Source organism: Acartia tonsa, chromosome 13 (genome assembly GCF_053477335.1).
Source record: "Acartia tonsa isolate MP-2025a chromosome 13, ASM5347733v1, whole genome shotgun sequence".
Classification (NCBI taxonomy): Eukaryota; Metazoa; Arthropoda; class Copepoda; order Calanoida; family Acartiidae; genus Acartia; species Acartia tonsa.
Genome location: NC_137272.1, coordinates 8,107,198 through 8,123,879, shown reverse-complemented (window position 1 = coordinate 8,123,879; position 16,682 = coordinate 8,107,198). Strand labels below are relative to the sequence as shown.

At 33.1% G+C, this 16,682-nt stretch overlaps 2 protein-coding genes across 2 annotated transcripts; both read right to left on the bottom strand.

The window, feature by feature from the left end:
- Positions 1-983: 983 nt before the first annotated feature.
- On the bottom strand, positions 984-4,701 carry LOC145335455 (zinc finger HIT domain-containing protein 2). Its single transcript, XM_080181207.1, has 8 exons — positions 4,572-4,701; positions 4,129-4,216; positions 3,799-3,832; positions 3,261-3,321; positions 2,794-2,871; positions 2,431-2,544; positions 1,577-2,063; positions 984-1,233 (listed from the first exon to the last, which is right to left on the bottom strand). The coding sequence occupies exons 1-8, from the start codon at positions 4,635-4,637 to the stop codon at positions 1,073-1,075; spliced, it is 1,089 nt and encodes a 362-aa protein (XP_080037333.1). The 5' UTR covers positions 4,638-4,701; the 3' UTR covers positions 984-1,072.
- Positions 4,702-5,099: 398 nt separating this feature from the next.
- On the bottom strand, positions 5,100-14,817 carry LOC145335456 (metaxin-1). Its single transcript, XM_080181208.1, has 13 exons — positions 14,103-14,817; positions 13,560-13,640; positions 12,460-12,540; positions 11,858-11,952; positions 11,141-11,206; positions 10,483-10,604; positions 9,643-9,710; positions 9,129-9,198; positions 8,841-8,923; positions 7,911-7,971; positions 7,366-7,478; positions 6,461-6,596; positions 5,100-6,146 (listed from the first exon to the last, which is right to left on the bottom strand). The coding sequence occupies exons 2-13, from the start codon at positions 13,615-13,617 to the stop codon at positions 6,059-6,061; spliced, it is 1,041 nt and encodes a 346-aa protein (XP_080037334.1). The 5' UTR covers positions 13,618-13,640; positions 14,103-14,817; the 3' UTR covers positions 5,100-6,058.
- Between the last annotated feature and the right edge of the window lie 1,865 nt (positions 14,818-16,682).

Below are 16,682 nucleotides of genomic sequence, written 5' to 3'. Positions count from 1 at the left end.
CAACAACTTTGGAGACTTTTATTGAATTTTTATTGGGTTGTTTATCAGATTGAGTGTTCAAACGTTTCAACCACTAATTGTAATCTACAGTAGGGTAATTTTGTGTATAATCAATGGGAAAGTACATCAATTTTTCGGCCATTGTCTTATCCCTTTAGATCCCTGAATAGCGTGAGTAGTCACCAATCTCCTCACTAATGACTTTGAAAAACAAGCACATTACAGACCAACAGACAATGATATCTAAAAAGTAGCTTTGCTGGATGAAAATCTAAAAATATCTAGAGTACATCAGGGGGGCAAGGGACATTGGGCTGTATATTCTAGTTCCCAAAGTTAAAAAAACACTTATTTTTTGGGTGGCTAAAAAACACTTTTTAGATACTTTGTTGTATGTAAATTGGTTAGTGTCAAAACTTTTCAACACATAATTTCTATCTCCAGAAAAGGTAATTTTGCTAAAATCAAACAAAGTATCGGCCATTGTCTTATCCCTTAAGATCCCTGACAACTCAATTAATTTATGTTCCAATTATCTTTCATAAAGATTGGATTGTCATCAACAAATTATCTGGAAATGAACAGAAAAATAGATATTAATCAATAAGAGTATATGTCAGGGAGGGAGGGGGGCATTGGGATGTTAATAAACTAGTCCCCAAAGTTTATAACGTTTTCTTTTATAGCTCTACAACTTTGTGGACTTTTAGTGAATTTTGATCGGTCGGATAATCTGTAACTTTGTGCATCATCATTTGGGACGTATCTAAATTTATCGGCTATTGTCTTATCCCTTTAGATACCTGGAGTTGGTACCTCCTCAAAAAAAAATAGTAATAAACATTCCCAGCCTATAAGAAGCTTTACTGTAAAGCGGTTAGGGATATCTTAAGCTACAGACAGAAAAAAACACAGACAGACAAACAGTTTACTCAATAAATTTTTTTAAACATTCCCCTTAAAAGATAAACTTTTCATTTTAATTTATCTGAAATAGAAAAATATAATGTTTAACATAAAAGTTTTAAAACTCATTAACAATTATAAAAAAAATATTATCACAGAGTAAAAACTACAAGAGTTGGAATTCTGTCCGATGATATTTGACCGCCCAAGACAGGTAAAATTCAATCTTTTTTGTGTGAACTTTCAACAACTTTGGGTTCAGATCTGGTTGTTTTTCACAAAACATGGCGATTTTGGGTGCTGTACTTTTTTCTTCTTTTTTAGAGCCTGTTGACAAATAAGCATTTTTTTACAATACGTATGTTTCTGCGTTTTTACAGAAAGATCTCGATAACCGTTTTAACGACAAAACTATCCATTAAATCAGGCAAGGTTTTAATCTATTTTGGGTTGTATTCTCCTTTCTTCTTCATAAGAAAAATCGCCCTTAGGAAAAATCTCCCCCCCCCCCTCCCACACAAGGAAAAAGTTTTTACTTTTTCTTTTTAAAACTGAAGATTATAAAGAAACGGGTTGCCTTCGAATTTGAAGTCATTTTCGAGAGTTAAGGAACGTTACCTACAACTCATGTATGGTTTTAAAATAAAATATTTAAAAAATGCATGTTTGCCTTTAGATTTTATCTGTTTGGTGGCTTTCAGGTACTGGGTGTGCAGGTCTGACAGACAGGCCAACAAATAATAACTTTTATATTCATCCTTTGGACCTTTCACTATTTTGTAGACATCCTTCTTCACTCGCCGTGAAAAATCCGTGGAAACCGAAATTTCTGGATAGTTGTGAACTCTACTAGCGGCTGTTTCCACGGCTGTATCCGCCAGTTCAAAAACTTTGCCGCCAAGACTACCGTCGGCACCAACTAAAAGCTCTACGGTGTTGACAAATTCCAAACAACTATTTTCATAATCACCATGTAAGAGTCTAACTGCGTAGGCATAGCCGTACACTACATTCATGACGCCATATTTGATGAGTGGCGACGGGTCGCCGCGTGGAAAAAGCGCGCCAAAATCTGGAATTTTTTCCAAGATGGCGGGACATGTCTTCATAAAGTCGGTATTGTTTGGCGCATCTAGTTCTTTGATTTTTGGCTCCTCCTATTTACATTTTAAACATATACCTAACTAAAACTTATCACTTAAAAAATTTAGGTTACTCGACATATAGTAAAAAAATTAGAAGCAAAAATACTTTGATAATAGCATGAAACCTGCCAACAATTGTAAATATAAACCATTTCTAACATATGTTCAATTATCAGTAGACTATCAAAAGACTAAATAAACTGATACAAGAGACTTTCAAACTTCATACAAAGTTTTATTCTCATAATTGTTGTTCTTGATGGTTTAAACAAAGGTATCAATTTCTACCTCCTAAATGTAAAAGAAACAGACTGATATTTAGTCAGAGATCCAACTACTTTATCATATTAAAGTTTAAGTAGACATTAATGTTAAATGCCTGAACAACTTGCTCCCACCAAGGTTTGAACTCAGGTAGTAAAGAATTGACATCTCCCTTCTCCAACAACTCTGTAAACTGTCTCCGCTCACTCTTACTCAGTCTTAACCAAACCTATTGTATAAACAAGGATGAAAACTTCCATGAAAAGTCTGGGAGGAAGAGGTCGTTGGGCTGTTCAATGCGTAACACTAGTCCCCAAATGTGCCTATGAAAATGGTAATTCTTCATCTGTGTACATCGTCAAGATCCTGAAGTCTGTCAGCTAGTTCGTCAGGATCATTACTAACATTACTATCTATCTATCTCTATCTATCTATCTCTATCCATCTATCTGTCTATCTTTCTATCTACATATCTAACCTGATTTGCATCATCAAGATCAACACCCTGGAGTCTTTCAGCCAGTTCGTCTAGGTTATCATCATCATCACTGTCTATCTAAGAAATAGTGCATTATAAAAAGAAACGGTGGTTTCCCCTCAAAGTGCCTAGTCGAGCACAGAATCACCTCCCTCTTAAAATAAGAGGTATGGGGTAATTTTCGTTGGTGAGTTAGGCATAGGGGAAAAAACTACCTCTAACCCCTCCCCTCCCACTTATTTCTAATTTATTTAAAAAGCAAGAGTAGGAGGTCAGTGTTCATAAGTTTTTTTGAGGGGGATACTAAAAAGATTAAATAATAATGATTTCTGACTAGAAGCTATATAGTTTTTATATTGGTACAATTTCCTTATACAAAATGTGATTTTAACTAGAGCTTCTCCTAAAGACAGACGGACAGACAAATATTTACAAGTTATAAAGTACCTAGCTCTACTAGTGAATACCTCTGAGTCTGACTGATCCGATTCAGATTCTTTGGACATTCTGGCCAAGATTTGTTGCATTCTAAACAATAAAGGGTGAGTCAAAAAAAAACTGCGTCTTTCAGGTTTATAAAAAAAAATAAACAATAAGAATATGATAAAATGACCTAAATGTTCTCAAATAAAAACTAAATGAAAAATTCAGATGTCAATAAACATTTCTTTAAATGCGGCGTAATTAAGATCTCAACTCATTACAATGCACAGTTAGGACTTCTAGACAAAGCTTGTGCAAACAAAATGTTTGTTGTCAGTTGGTTAAAACCTGACCTAATATCCCTCGGTTACAGAGCAACACGTTCAGTTAAAATAAAGATCTAAAAGGATCTCACAAGGACGTCCAAGGGGAAAAGGTAATGCGACGTCTACCCCCAATTCCTTAAACCTTTGAAGCCCTCATTTACCTCCCTATCCCCCCAACAAAAGCTTACACGTCCTTTGGATCCAGAAAACATTAGTTAATAAATAATAAAATAAATATCAAAAGAGTAAAGCCTACCGTTGTTTTGACTCTTCGCTTAAATTGTCCCCAACTAAAAAATATAACAAAATATGAAATCCTTCTTTATATAAGTGTAACAGGATGTCTGGTTGTCTATCTATATTAAAGTATCTTGCAGACCACTGAACCGATATTGTTCTCTTTTACAATGTAGCTTCTCATAGGTCCTAGGAATGTTTAAAATTATTTTGGGAAATGTACCACCACCCTACCATTAAAAAATTGCCCCTAAAAATGACGAGAAAGCATAAAAACCTAGACGTACAAGTTAAATATATTTATATCATATGCCATTTTTCTTATGGCGTACAAAGTTAGAAATATTACCTAATTCAGCTTGAACACATTCTTTATAAAAATCTTCACTGCAGCGGGCATGACTGCCAGACTGATAACATTTTAGTCCACAATAATCCTAAATACAATAATCGTCAAAACTGAGTCCTACTGACAACCGGCCATCCTTGATTGCATGGCCTTTTACTTGATGTCTCGACTATGCATGGTAATGCGTTGCCAAGGGCCAGGGAATTTCCCATACTAATAAAAACAATTAGGACAAAAACATAACGAATAAAATTTTAAACAAAGGATTGATGTTAATTTTTCATAGTACTTACAATAAGATTTTAAGATTGATGTCTTAATTATAGATAGGCTATGTTTTTCTTTATCATAGAAATCTATTATGCAAAAGATTAGATTAAATTTTAAACAAATATAAAGGAACAAAATATTTTATTTTCGACTGTTTTTGCAAGAAAGCTTACCTTATGACACCTAGGACAAGTATAAGCTCCCGGACCTTGCCTACAAAACTTACATATTCGACTCATTGTACTGTAGAGAAGCTTTGCTCCCTAATTCTTATTCTGAAATAATAACAATAATATTAATTAGGTAGGTACTACTTTCTCTTTCTTAATTTCACACAAATAATCAACATGTACTTTTAGAAATTTTTCCTCCAAGTAACTAATCGAGTACTGCCCCCCTCCCCTTATTAACAACAAATTTTAATTAATGAAAGGGGGCCAGGGGGGTAATTTTGTTTGTTTGGTTTACAAATTTTTAATTATAAGAAAAGGGGTGGGGTCCAGTACTCGATAAAAAAATTTCCGCCATTTATGAACAAAAGAAAAATTTTTGTTGACAACTCGTTCTTTAAAACAAATGAAATGACGCGATTACAAAAACAATTCATTAGTTTTAAAAGTTCTTTAGAAAATCCACTTTTATAAAAATAATGAACTATTGTCAATTAGACATTTGAAATAACAAACAAAGCACATATTATATAATTTTAACAAAGCATTTAACAAAGTTAAAACACTATATATCTGAATGAATCCTCAATTTCATAAAAAAAATTGTAGTTATAAAAGTAAAAAGGACTTTTCTGAGGCATGTACACAGGAGGGGGAAAAGATGGGTGTCTTTCCCCCCCCCCCCCCCAAACTAAACAAATTTTGGGGTACCGCAGGCATCCCCAAAATATTTGGAAGTACATTAAACCACAAAAAAAACAAAAGGACGTCTAAAAATTCCTTTGAAGGACATACTGTTTCTAAATTTTCAGTTTTTTAATTTTATAACTACAAATTACAGTTCACAGCATTATATATCAAACAAGTTAACATGATATTTTTATGCTTTACACAAAAAACAAGTGTTAAAGATTGTTTTCTTCAGTGATGGCATTACTGACTAAAAAAAAACTTATATTTGGATTTTAAACCCTCCAATACCTAAGCATTCTAAGGAAAAAGGATTATGAAATCTCATCAATTTTTTTTGATCAATATTCAATTAGTCAGTGGTGTTTTCCCAAAGAAAGGGGAAGGCAGACCTGCCTAATTTTAATTTAAGGAGGGTTTTGACACCCACCTCCTGCACACGTATTAGATTGCCGTCCCTATAATGGATTCTTGCATTTTAAAGATCTTTAATGGCTAGGTAGACAAATTAAATTTTTTAGGTGCAAATATTATGGCAAAAAGAGTCATTTTTTTCAAGTATTTCCGTAAAGTTATTTATTACCGTTTGGTCAAATGAAGTAAAACTGTTCTTAATTATGACCAAATGTATAAATGTGAAATGGAGATAATTAAGAACAATTTGACTTTATCAGCGCACTTGACTAAATGCTAACACACATTTTTACGGAAAATACGCGAAAAATGGTCTTCTTTGATGGAACAGGAGATAAATATTTTTCAGTTTACTTTGTCCTATCCCTGCTTGGTTCCCTTATTTTCTAATCTTCATTCTCATCGTCCAGATCCTCCTCATTCTCCTCCTCATACTCCTGATCATCACCAGTAACTATCTGGATCTCAATGTTTCTAAAAATTACCCCTTCTGTAGATTAAAATTATTGGTTGAAAAGTTTGGACACTACCAACCAATCAACCAATCAAAAAAAACAGGTAACAGAAACCAAAGTAAAAGTTATAATCCAATGTCCTTCCACTCCCGTAAGTCTAGACGCATATGAATATCAGTAATCACTGATATTATATATCAGTAATATTTTCTGGAAAACATTATTTTAATTGTCCTTGAAGCCGTACAAGTGACGAGAGAGCATTAAAAAATACAAAAACGTAAAACAATATGAAATTTTTATAGAGAAAAAACTAATCATATTCTTTGTTACCTGACAATATCTATTAATCCACTGGTGTATGCATATCCCAGCATTGCTGTGCTGGCTACAGCGCCTGCAATGATTTTATTACGCGTCTCATGTGGCCACGCGTTCTCTTCCTGGTCCTGGGTCTTAGGGGACTTCTACAGGCAACACAATTTTTAGAACATTTATTAACGTGTTCGAGATGTTTTTCAACAAAAATATATATTTCATGTCATATTTCATTTGAATAAAAAAAGTCAAATAACTATACATTATAGAATAGATATGTTATTAACCCTAGTTTCCTACTCTTAGATTATAAAATACAAGTATTTAATAATTGAAATGAATGTTTAATTTGATAATAAATATAATCCCAATAAAGATTTTTTTCTTGTTCAAATTCCTTAATCTTAAGTAATCATTATATTGATTTCTTTCAAATACAATAAAATAACTATTCATTACATTTTAATTGGATTTTGAAATCAATTGTAATCTTTTATAATTGAATCCTCATTATACAAATTTTCCTATTAATTTTAGCAAAGCAAAATTTTATTGTTATTTGTCCGTATGTTCTTCTGAGCTAAAAAATAGAAATATATTATAAAAATTCCCTAATAATACCTTTCATTTTATGTTTCATTAAAGCTGAATTTCTTAACCCAAAATAATTAAGTTAGTTGTATAAAACACTAGAATAGGTCTTTGAATATCTTAATGCTATTTATGTAATAATATTTGATTTGCCACTAGGCTCTAGACTAATACATATGATGTCAAGAAAGTAGCCTAAAAACACCCTAAGACAATAAAAAAGCTTTCCTAAAAATACAACCTATTTTGACTAACAAATTTTGAGATCTTTGAGACAAAAAAACCTTACTACTTTATAAAAACACGTTTTATGAAAAATTGTCTTCCCTTCTTTTTAGATTCATCCTTCTTTTTATTTCTCTGTTCTTCCTCGCTGTTGTTTTTATCCTCCCATGCCTTTACGGTCTGGGGGAAGTAATTTTGGGAAATCTTCACAACAAATCTAAACAAAAAAATTCATTACGAAAAGTGGACGTCCAAGCCTTTAATTAGAAGGGGGGGGGGGGGGAAGTACAAAATTTCAATATTGGTGGATAATTTAAAAATTTTCTTTCAGTAAGGGGGGGGGGGGGCGAAAATTATTTTATTTAAAGAAAAATGAAATTACTACCAAACATAAAAAAACTTATTTATAAAGAAATAACACATTTTTCTGGCTTTTACAGGAAGGCCTCTAAGGGCGTAGCCGCTAGTATAAACAAAAAGGTGATAAAAAAAAAATGGGTAATATAGAAAGATGAGAGGGGTAGGAGAGGAAGGGTGAATGAATTATTTAATCTTTTATTTAAAAATAAGTAAAAATATATGCTAAAATTAAAGAGTTCTATACCATTACCATTACCCACTGCCTCCGAACTACTGACAACGCCCTCACCTGACTAGATTAGAACAGTTCTTGAGATAGTTTTGTAGGGTGTTATTAGGGAGAGGTGCCTACAGTTTTTACATTAAATATCTACCATTTTGATTTACTATAGAAGTTCATTGCTTTTTAATAAAAGGCACTTAGAATTCGAATTTTGATCTGAAATTTTGCATTAGTAATCCTTAGTAAGTCTATTTTCCCTAAATCGAACAAAAGGTTGAAAAAGTAACGGCTAACGGCTCAGCCGTTTAGCCATTTTTTTGGCTATTTTTAGGGAAGATCAGTCATAAATTACGTAGGAATCAGCTTTTTAAAACATATTTTTGCTTTAAATCATGTGAAATGATACAAAAATACATTTTTTATATTTCTAGTACCAGCAACTACCGGCTAGAACCGTTTGAAAACGTTTTGGAGAGGAAAAGAGTATTATGTGTAGATAGGTTTCGTGATGAATTTCCATAGAAAATAGCGAAGAAATGGCTAAACGGCTGAGCCGCTTGCCGTTAGCCGCTACTTTTCCAACTTTTTGTTCGATTTAGGGAAAATAGACCCACCAAGGATTACTCATTCAAAATTTCATATCAAAATTCGAATTCTAAGTGCCATTTAATCACTGATTACGAGATGGTTGCATTAAACCCCCTCCCCCCCTTAAACCAACACAACAACTCCGTTAGCTCTAAAAATTTGGGAACTTAAATTTAATCTTTGTTTGTGCCCAAACTTTTCAACCATTGATTTAATTTTTCAGGAGTATTTTCGTTTATCACTATTTGGATGAAGAATGTAGATGAATTCTACTTTTTATCTTTCATTGTCTTGTCCTTTAAGATCCCGGCGAGGTAAACCCCACCATGCGAATGTATTTCTGTTATTTAATTCATATACATGTTATTATATATGTATATTTAAAACAAATGGTAGAAATTAATTCCTTGAGCAGGGGTGCTAGATATCCATACATGACTGCGTCCAGCCGACTTGGAGACCTCCCAAACATGTAAGGGTTTTCACCCAACCTAAAATAATAAATAGCCTTATCAAGGGAGAGGTTAATATTATAGTGATCTTGAAATTGACAGTCAAGGTTATATTTTGCTTCCTTCTACGGCTCTTTATTTAGCCACTTTTGTATTTTAGTTCTGTTACTAACTAACGGACTGTAAGACATAGTGAAATAAAGAGCAGCTCCGCTACTAACATTATGAATATGGTCATACATACCTGTTATCCAACAATGTCAAGCATTCCTGGGCTGCCTTGTACACACTAGTCTCTACGACTGTGTCATTTCCTAAAAAAATATATTTAAACTTGCGGCTGTGCCCCTACTACAGGCCTCTAGGTGCACCTTAAGGAAGGGAATAATGATAGACCCACAGCCTTAAATTAAAAACAACAAAAAACTTTTTGTGGGGGGTAATTTTTTATTTCTTTAAGGGGATGGTGGGGTTTAAAGAACATCCATATCAATCCAGCTGTCATCGAGATCATTCAGTACATGCAGACAAACAGGCATCCTGTTACTTTAATGTGTAGGAGATTGCTTAGATGTTATTGTTTTGATTGTTTATTTTGTGCATTTTTAATTTTCTATCAAAAACTAAATAGCCTTAAACCTTCCCCACAACAAAGTCTACAAGATTAAATCTTATAATTTAATCAGTTTACGAGATCTTAAGTAACGTGAACAAATTAAATTACATGCAACTACTTTGATATTGAGAATAGAACTGACCTATTTCTCCAAACTCTGTGTACTGTGAATACAAGCTCTCTATCAGTCTTTCAGCATTCTGTTGATACCTAAACAATTAGGATCTAACATTAAAAATATATAATAATCATTCATATAGAGCTGGATCTTTAAATCATTTTAGTAGTGAGCCAGATCGGGATGAGCCAACTTTCCACCAATGAGAGCACAGCATTTTATGAAATGCCACGCTGTGATTAGTTGAAATTCGGCTCACCCCGATCTGGCTCACCACTAAAATGATTTAAAGATCCAGCTTAGATAAAATATGCTCAGATATAGAGCACCCAAAATTGGTCAACGATAATCCAACACTCATTACAGGATAGTAGGTCAAGTAACTTCCAACAAAAAACCAATCCTTTGATTGTTCGATCTTTGTCTGATTGTGAGATTAGCCTGTTACAAACCATAGCATTCCCCATACTCTAACTATAAGTATCGCATGCCAGACATATAGCAGCAGTAGGTACAATTTTTAACGTCACCAGAATCAACTTTTCGAAGTCTTAAAGATCCTTTAGACTTCTAAAAAATGTTATTTTCGATTTCTTTGACCCATTGTGCTATGTTTGAATCTCATCCCTAAACATGAAAAGAACAACATGGATTGTGAGAGATTATCGCATATCCTGATAAAATGCTTCTCACAGCTGGCTATTATAACGTTACCCCCATCCCCCCTTATGACTTTATCCCATCCATGACAAAAGTATTAACAAATATCTAAAGACTATATTATTAACCTAAATTGACGACAAAAATTCCCTGTCACAATATCTATGTATTAATATATCCATTACAACAAGAACACGTACTAACCTGCTAGGATAATAATATCCCAGAGGGAAAGGTAGATGTTTAGCATACCAGACTCGGGTAAACTCTATATGGTTCTTTGTATCAATCCATAAAATATATTGGATTGCTGGACTTAACTTTTCCTAAAATAATAGGTATTAACTAAGTATAATAGAAGCATTGTTTGTGGTTATTAATTTTGCTCAATAGTACTTGAGGTAAATAGATAGGTAAACTCTAATTTTAATTTCATATTTTAAAAGTAAAAAGAATTCTTTTTTGGTTGTGGGGTTTATTTTAGTGACGATTTTTAGAGAGGAAAGATAACCTCCTTTGAACCATAAGAAGCTTCACTGTAAACCATATCGTTCCATCGATTAGCGAGATCTTTAGGTACATACAGACATAAATACGGATCCTGTTATATTTATAAAACGCAAATAAGATTTAGTGGATTAAACAATGGAAGAAGAATTATTATTCATGGTTCATCCCCAATGATGATAATCAAAGTTAAACCTTCTCTAAGTTAACATTTTTGGTTGGAAAGTTTGTTAAACCCAACAATCACAACCCAAAAAGAGTACCCAAGGTTTTTGATCTAACAAATATGATAAAACTTTGGGTACAAGTGTAATTTACAGCCCATTGTCCCCTCCCTCCTTGAAAAAAAAATTACCTTTATAAGATTAATAAATGCATCTGTCTCTGATCTCTGCTTCTGTGTCAGGTTAAAATCAGCACTAGTACAAAAATATCACATTACATGGAAAATCAAGGGATCAAAAAGGATAAGACAATGGTCGATAAAGTGATGTACATCGTTAATACCAGGGAAAAGGAAATGTGATTCTGACAAAAAAATTCTAGGTGAAAATTTCCCCCTCAAACACTTCCCTTTTTTCTTCCCTTCTTACCCACTTCCATTTCAGTTACTCCAAAAACAAGTTTTACTTCAACTTTAGGTACTCCAACAAAATATTTAATTTTTGGCAATTTTAAATGGAATTAATTGTCTGAATAGCAGCCCCTGGTTAATACTGATACACAAAATTACCCCACCTCCAGAATCAGATTACAGTTATTGATTGAAACATTTGAACATTCAACTTAAAAGTCGCCAAAGTTGTTAATCCAACAAATAAGCAAACAGTATTATGAAACTATGAGGACTTATGTAATGACAAGCACTATATCCCCTCCCTCCTGCTTTCATTCACAGTGCATAACAAGCCCAGAAACGCCACTTATTTTACAAATAAATTGGAAAAAAGTTGAGGGATTAGTTTTCAGGCGGGGGAAACCTAACCCTATAGTGCTACCTAGTACTTTTTGCAATTCTTAAAAAAATTATAGGTTTATTAAAGCACAGCAATTCAAAATGTGTATTTTTCCTGTAGTTGCAAATAGCCAGATGTTTGACGACAGCCTGGAAATCAGTCAGTGTTGTACTCGTTGTCGAGCTAGTGTGCTGAAAAACTGGCAGTGTACCTGCACAAAATAAGAGATTATTTTAGCATTGAATTTCTATTAGCTACGCTCCTTAAGGCCTCTAGGGGCATTAGAGGTTAGTAGGGAGACCCCTAACAAGTTTCAATTTTGATTAAGTTAGAAATATAAAATGAATTTGGGGGGGGGGGCGGGATTTATGATGGTACCCTCCCTTAAAAATAAAATAGAATAGTCATGGTATTATCCTCTTAGAAATTTTTTTTAAATATTGAAAAATTGAGAACCCCCCCCCCCCCCCCCCCCCCGACAGCGAACTATGAACTCTGGCCGCAGCGCTCGGCTCCCTAGCCTGCCTAGCCGCAGCGCTCGGCCCCCTTGCCTGCCTAGCCGCAGCGCTCGGCCCCCTTGCCTGCCTAGCCGCAGCGCTCGGCTCCCTAGCCTAAAACCTAACCTAAAATAGTTGTTCGTCGGTAGTCGGGGGGGGGGGGGGGGGGGGGGAGTACAAAATTGAAAAATAAATATTACTTTATAAATAAGGATGTATACCTGAAGAGCTCCAGAAAGGATTGTTTGTCTGTTTCTGAGTGATGGGAGCTCCACAAAACTTGGAATAGGCCAGGATCTTTATAGCAGTATTCTTATTTTTCATAAATATGGGGTTGGGACAATGGATCTAAAATTCATCAATTGTATTGTTAAGGACTTTGGGTACTTAAACTAACGTAACTTTTCTTATTTTGGCTCACATTCAAAATTTTGGGTACTGCGCAATATGCTTCTATAGACCTAAGGGGGGGGGGGGTTAATGCAACCATCTCGTAATCAATGTATAAATGGCACTTAGAATTCGAATTTTGATCTGAAATTTTGCATGAGTACCTAATCCTTGGTAGGTCTATTTTCCCTAAATCGAACAAAAGTTGGAAAAGTAGCGGCTAACGGCTGGCGGCTCAGCCGTTTAGCCATTTTTGGGCTATTTTTAATTCAAATTTATCACGAAACCTATCTCCACATAATATTCGTTTCCGCTCCAAAACGTTTTCAAACCGTTCTAGCCGGTAGTTGCCGGTACTAGAAATCTATAATATGTTTTTTTGTATCATTTCACATGATTTAAAGCAAAAATATATTTCAAAATGTTAATTCCTACGTAATTTATGACAGATTTGCCCTAAAAATAGCCAAAAAACGGTTAAACGGCTGAGCCGTTAGCCGTTACTTTTTCAACTTTTTGTTTGATTTAGGGAAAATAGACCTACCAAGGATTTCTCATGCAAAATTTCAGATCAAAATTCGAATTCTAAGTGCCATTTATACATTGATTACGAGATGATTGCATTAACCCCCCCCCCCCCCTTATCAAACAAACACTCAAGCAGACATTAAAATTCAAAGTAAACAAAGTTTAAAACAAGAATATTTTGCTTGGTCCTAAACATTTCTTTTTCACAAAGGTATGTGGGATCTAATTAGAAATCTCTTAAAACAAAGTGTTATGTACATTGAAAAACACCCTTGGAAGTTATATTTTATAGATTGCATAAGATAAGAAACAAGCTATTTCTATCCTGTTTCTATGGTTTACAACGAGTTCAGAAATCATCATATCTAGATAACTTATTAAAAAATAAGAATTTGTTCCTTTAAACATTCAGAATCAACAGAGGGAAGGCCCCAGTCTTCAGACCAGGTAGATAGTTCCATCTTATTTAGTATGGATAAATTAACTGAAATACATAAATCATATTGTTTTTTAGTATATTGAAAGTGTTAGGTAAATAATATTATTTTTAGTATATTAAAAAAGTGTTTGTTTCCAATTCTTAAAACATACTTACGAAATTAAAAACAAGAGTATTCAAAATGATATAGACAGGGGCCGTGATTCAGCAAATTAATTCTTAGATATCTATGTAGTGTAATACTTTTTTTGTAACTAAAGGAAAGTAGGTAAGAAGGGAGGAAATGGGTAGTACAAGGTGCAAAGTTTTAAGCGTACCATCTATATAATCAAGTCCTAATAATGTAAGTATGTCCTTAAATAGTAAACAATATTCTGCTTAGACAACACAAGACTAGAGTTAATGATTGTTTGTTCTACAGTCTGTTTTTAGAGCTTCGATTTTATGAATGTTGTCATGCTTATTTAAAGGGTTTTACAACCCAAAAAAAATCCATGAAAATCGTACCTTAATTAACCAAGAAGAGCCAAAAAAGAAGTGCCGCTTGTAATATTAAATCAGAGATTTATCTATCCATATTAGTCATTATTTAGATCAAGCAAATATTGTCTTATTCTCTGAAAGAATACAATTTTTTAAATTTTCTTTAACAACAATAATAATGAATTATAATATATAGTTTGACATTTTACACCATTTTCAAGCATCAGAACAAAAAGGAGAATAACTTTTAGATTGAAATTATCTTTTAATAACATATCAGTGCTGTGAAGCTGTTTGTGCATTTGTTCTATCGGCAACAGCCTCCCATCAATCGAATATTTTAGCACTTTTATAAATCCTCAGATCAAAAACTGGGCAATACAGAACCTCGGTATTTTTGCCTCCTATATCTCTGGTTACATTAATTTCAACAAGATAATAAGAGATCTTAAGGGATAATACAATTGACGATAAGTTTCCAATGCAATGCTAACAATCTCCTTCTGTAGGTCTAAAATATTGTTTCAAAAGTTCTATGTACTACTAGTTTGGAGGCAACCAATTAAAATTCAATAAAAGTACCAACTTTTCTGTGACAACGAATAAGATAACATGCTTATAAACTTTAGGTAATTTAAAGTCTCATGGCCCTTTCCTCCCCAAAAATAATACCTACAGTAAAACAAAAACATACAATTAGAATTTAAAGTGAAATTGGTCTCTTAAAGAATAAAACATTAAAAGTTTCTTTTAATACAATAATCTTCTCTTAAAAATGAAATTGATAGTACAAAACTAGTAGTTAATAATAAGCTAATGTTCTTTTCAAAATTCAAAAAAGTGAAGCCCCCAAAAAATATGATCTAAAATTAAACCGGACGTTTTCATAATGAAAACAGTATTTGTATGTACATCAAATTCACTTTAAAAAAGGTTCATTAAAAAATAAATAGAAATAAAAAATATTTCCTAATTAATACAAAAGAACGAGATTGATCTATAATTTCCCGAAGATTGATTCCCATTTTTTTCTATTTTGGTTTTACACCCCTTTTCAGTTTAATAATTGAACAGGGTGATAACCTTCTTAAACTAGTTTTTGCCTTAGGTAACTTAAAAACAAAGACGGAAGAGTACTATTTTTAATAGGGAGGGAGTGGGCATTACACTGAAAAATTACGCTGGTACACACACTATCTCATTTAATACAAATCTTTAGGCACATAAAATAAATCTTGCTAAATTGGTTTTTACTAACAGTGTCCAAACTTTTTAACCAATAATTTTAATCTGTTTAGCATCATTGGGGATGTACATTAATTTATCGTCCATAGTCTTATCCCTTTATATCCCTGCATTTGTGTGGCTACCAATTTTATGAGTTGTTACCAAACATTGAAAATCTATAAAACCAAGGATGACAACATCCATAAAAGCGAAGCACTGAAACTTGGCAAACTTGAGGAAAGATTAATTTATCTTCTATTATTCTATCCATTGGATATTTTTGAACATTCTGTTTGTTTTCAAATCATGAAATAGTTTCAGGCTTTATGATAGTTTAATTATTGTTTTATTTAAGTTAATTTTAGAGGGGGAGGGGTAGGGGGGATCAAATATCAAAACCGAAATAAAAAGGAAGTTGCTCAAAAGACAGAAGAAAAATATGTTTTTAATTGGATCAAAATATATCATTCATTATATTATATCCTATCCAAGTTAAATCTTTACAATTTTTACAGATATAAACCTTAGTATGATCAGCTTCCTATAGCTTTACTTAGTATTTTAGATAAGAGCAATTTTACATCATTTTAATCCTATTATTTCTTTTAAAAGCTATAAGAGGCGGAAGGAAATAAAATAATTATCTTACAACTAAATGAAAGTTCTAATTCTACCTCTTATGAAGTATTTTAAAATACATTTCTAGTATTCATTTAAAACCGGTGGATAAGAACCGGTTCTAATCCATACGAAAAAGCTATGTCTACATCGTATTACATCCAGCTTTCTACGAATATAAAAATGTACAATCATAAGATTAAATCCAGTATTTTTAACCCGTGCCTTTGACATCTCGGGGCTAAATAATCTGGTTTTAATCTTATAATTGTAGATTTTTATATTCGCGGAAAGCTGTTTATTATACGATGCGAGAAATAACTATTCTATTTTTTTCTTACTAAAATATAGGCGTAAAATTCTAAATTTTTTAGCTAAAAGAATTTAGAGTGGAATAGGGTTGAACTAAAACTCATCTCTGATTTTATTATCAATGATCATCAAATCTCATTAACTAGAATTATCCTATTATATAAAGTAGTAAGCGTTTTTTGTCTGTCGCCAAGGATCTCGCTAACCGCTGAACCGATATTGTTCTCCTTTACAGTGAAGCTTCTTATAGGTCTTAAGAAGGTTTTTAATTATTTTTGGGGAGGTTGTCTTCACCCTCCTCCCCTCAAAAAATTATTTTTTACTCTCATGAAACTCAAATTTAAAATGGGATGATGTCGACTTTTTCCCTCCAACCTTAAGTGTCCCTAGAGGCTTCTAGGGGCGTAGCCGCTAGTATTTCATAAACAGACATTAAACCATTCCTAA

Bases quoted from the DNA above. Each gene is read 5' to 3' on its own strand.
- LOC145335455 (XM_080181207.1), bottom strand. From the start codon at position 4,637: ATGAGTCGAATATGTAAGTTTTGTAGGCAAGGTCCGGGAGCTTATACT. The intron at 2,872-3,260 runs GTATTCACTAGT...ACTATTTCTTAG, and splicing joins CGGATCAGTCAGACTCAGAG to ATAGACAGTGATGATGATGA. The intron at 2,064-2,430 runs GCATTTAACATT...AAATGTAAATAG, and splicing joins GGTGGGAGCAAGTTGTTCAG to GAGGAGCCAAAAATCAAAGA.
- LOC145335456 (XM_080181208.1), bottom strand. From the start codon at position 13,617: ATGGAACTATCTACCTGGTCTGAAGACTGGGGCCTTCCCTCTGTTGAT. The intron at 12,541-13,559 runs TAAAGGAACAAA...AGAATACTGCTA, and splicing joins CTCTGTTGATTCTGAATGTT to TAAAGATCCTGGCCTATTCC. The intron at 6,147-6,460 runs GTAACAAAGAAT...GGTAATTTTTAG, and splicing joins GGATTAATAGATATTGTCAG to AAACATTGAGATCCAGATAG.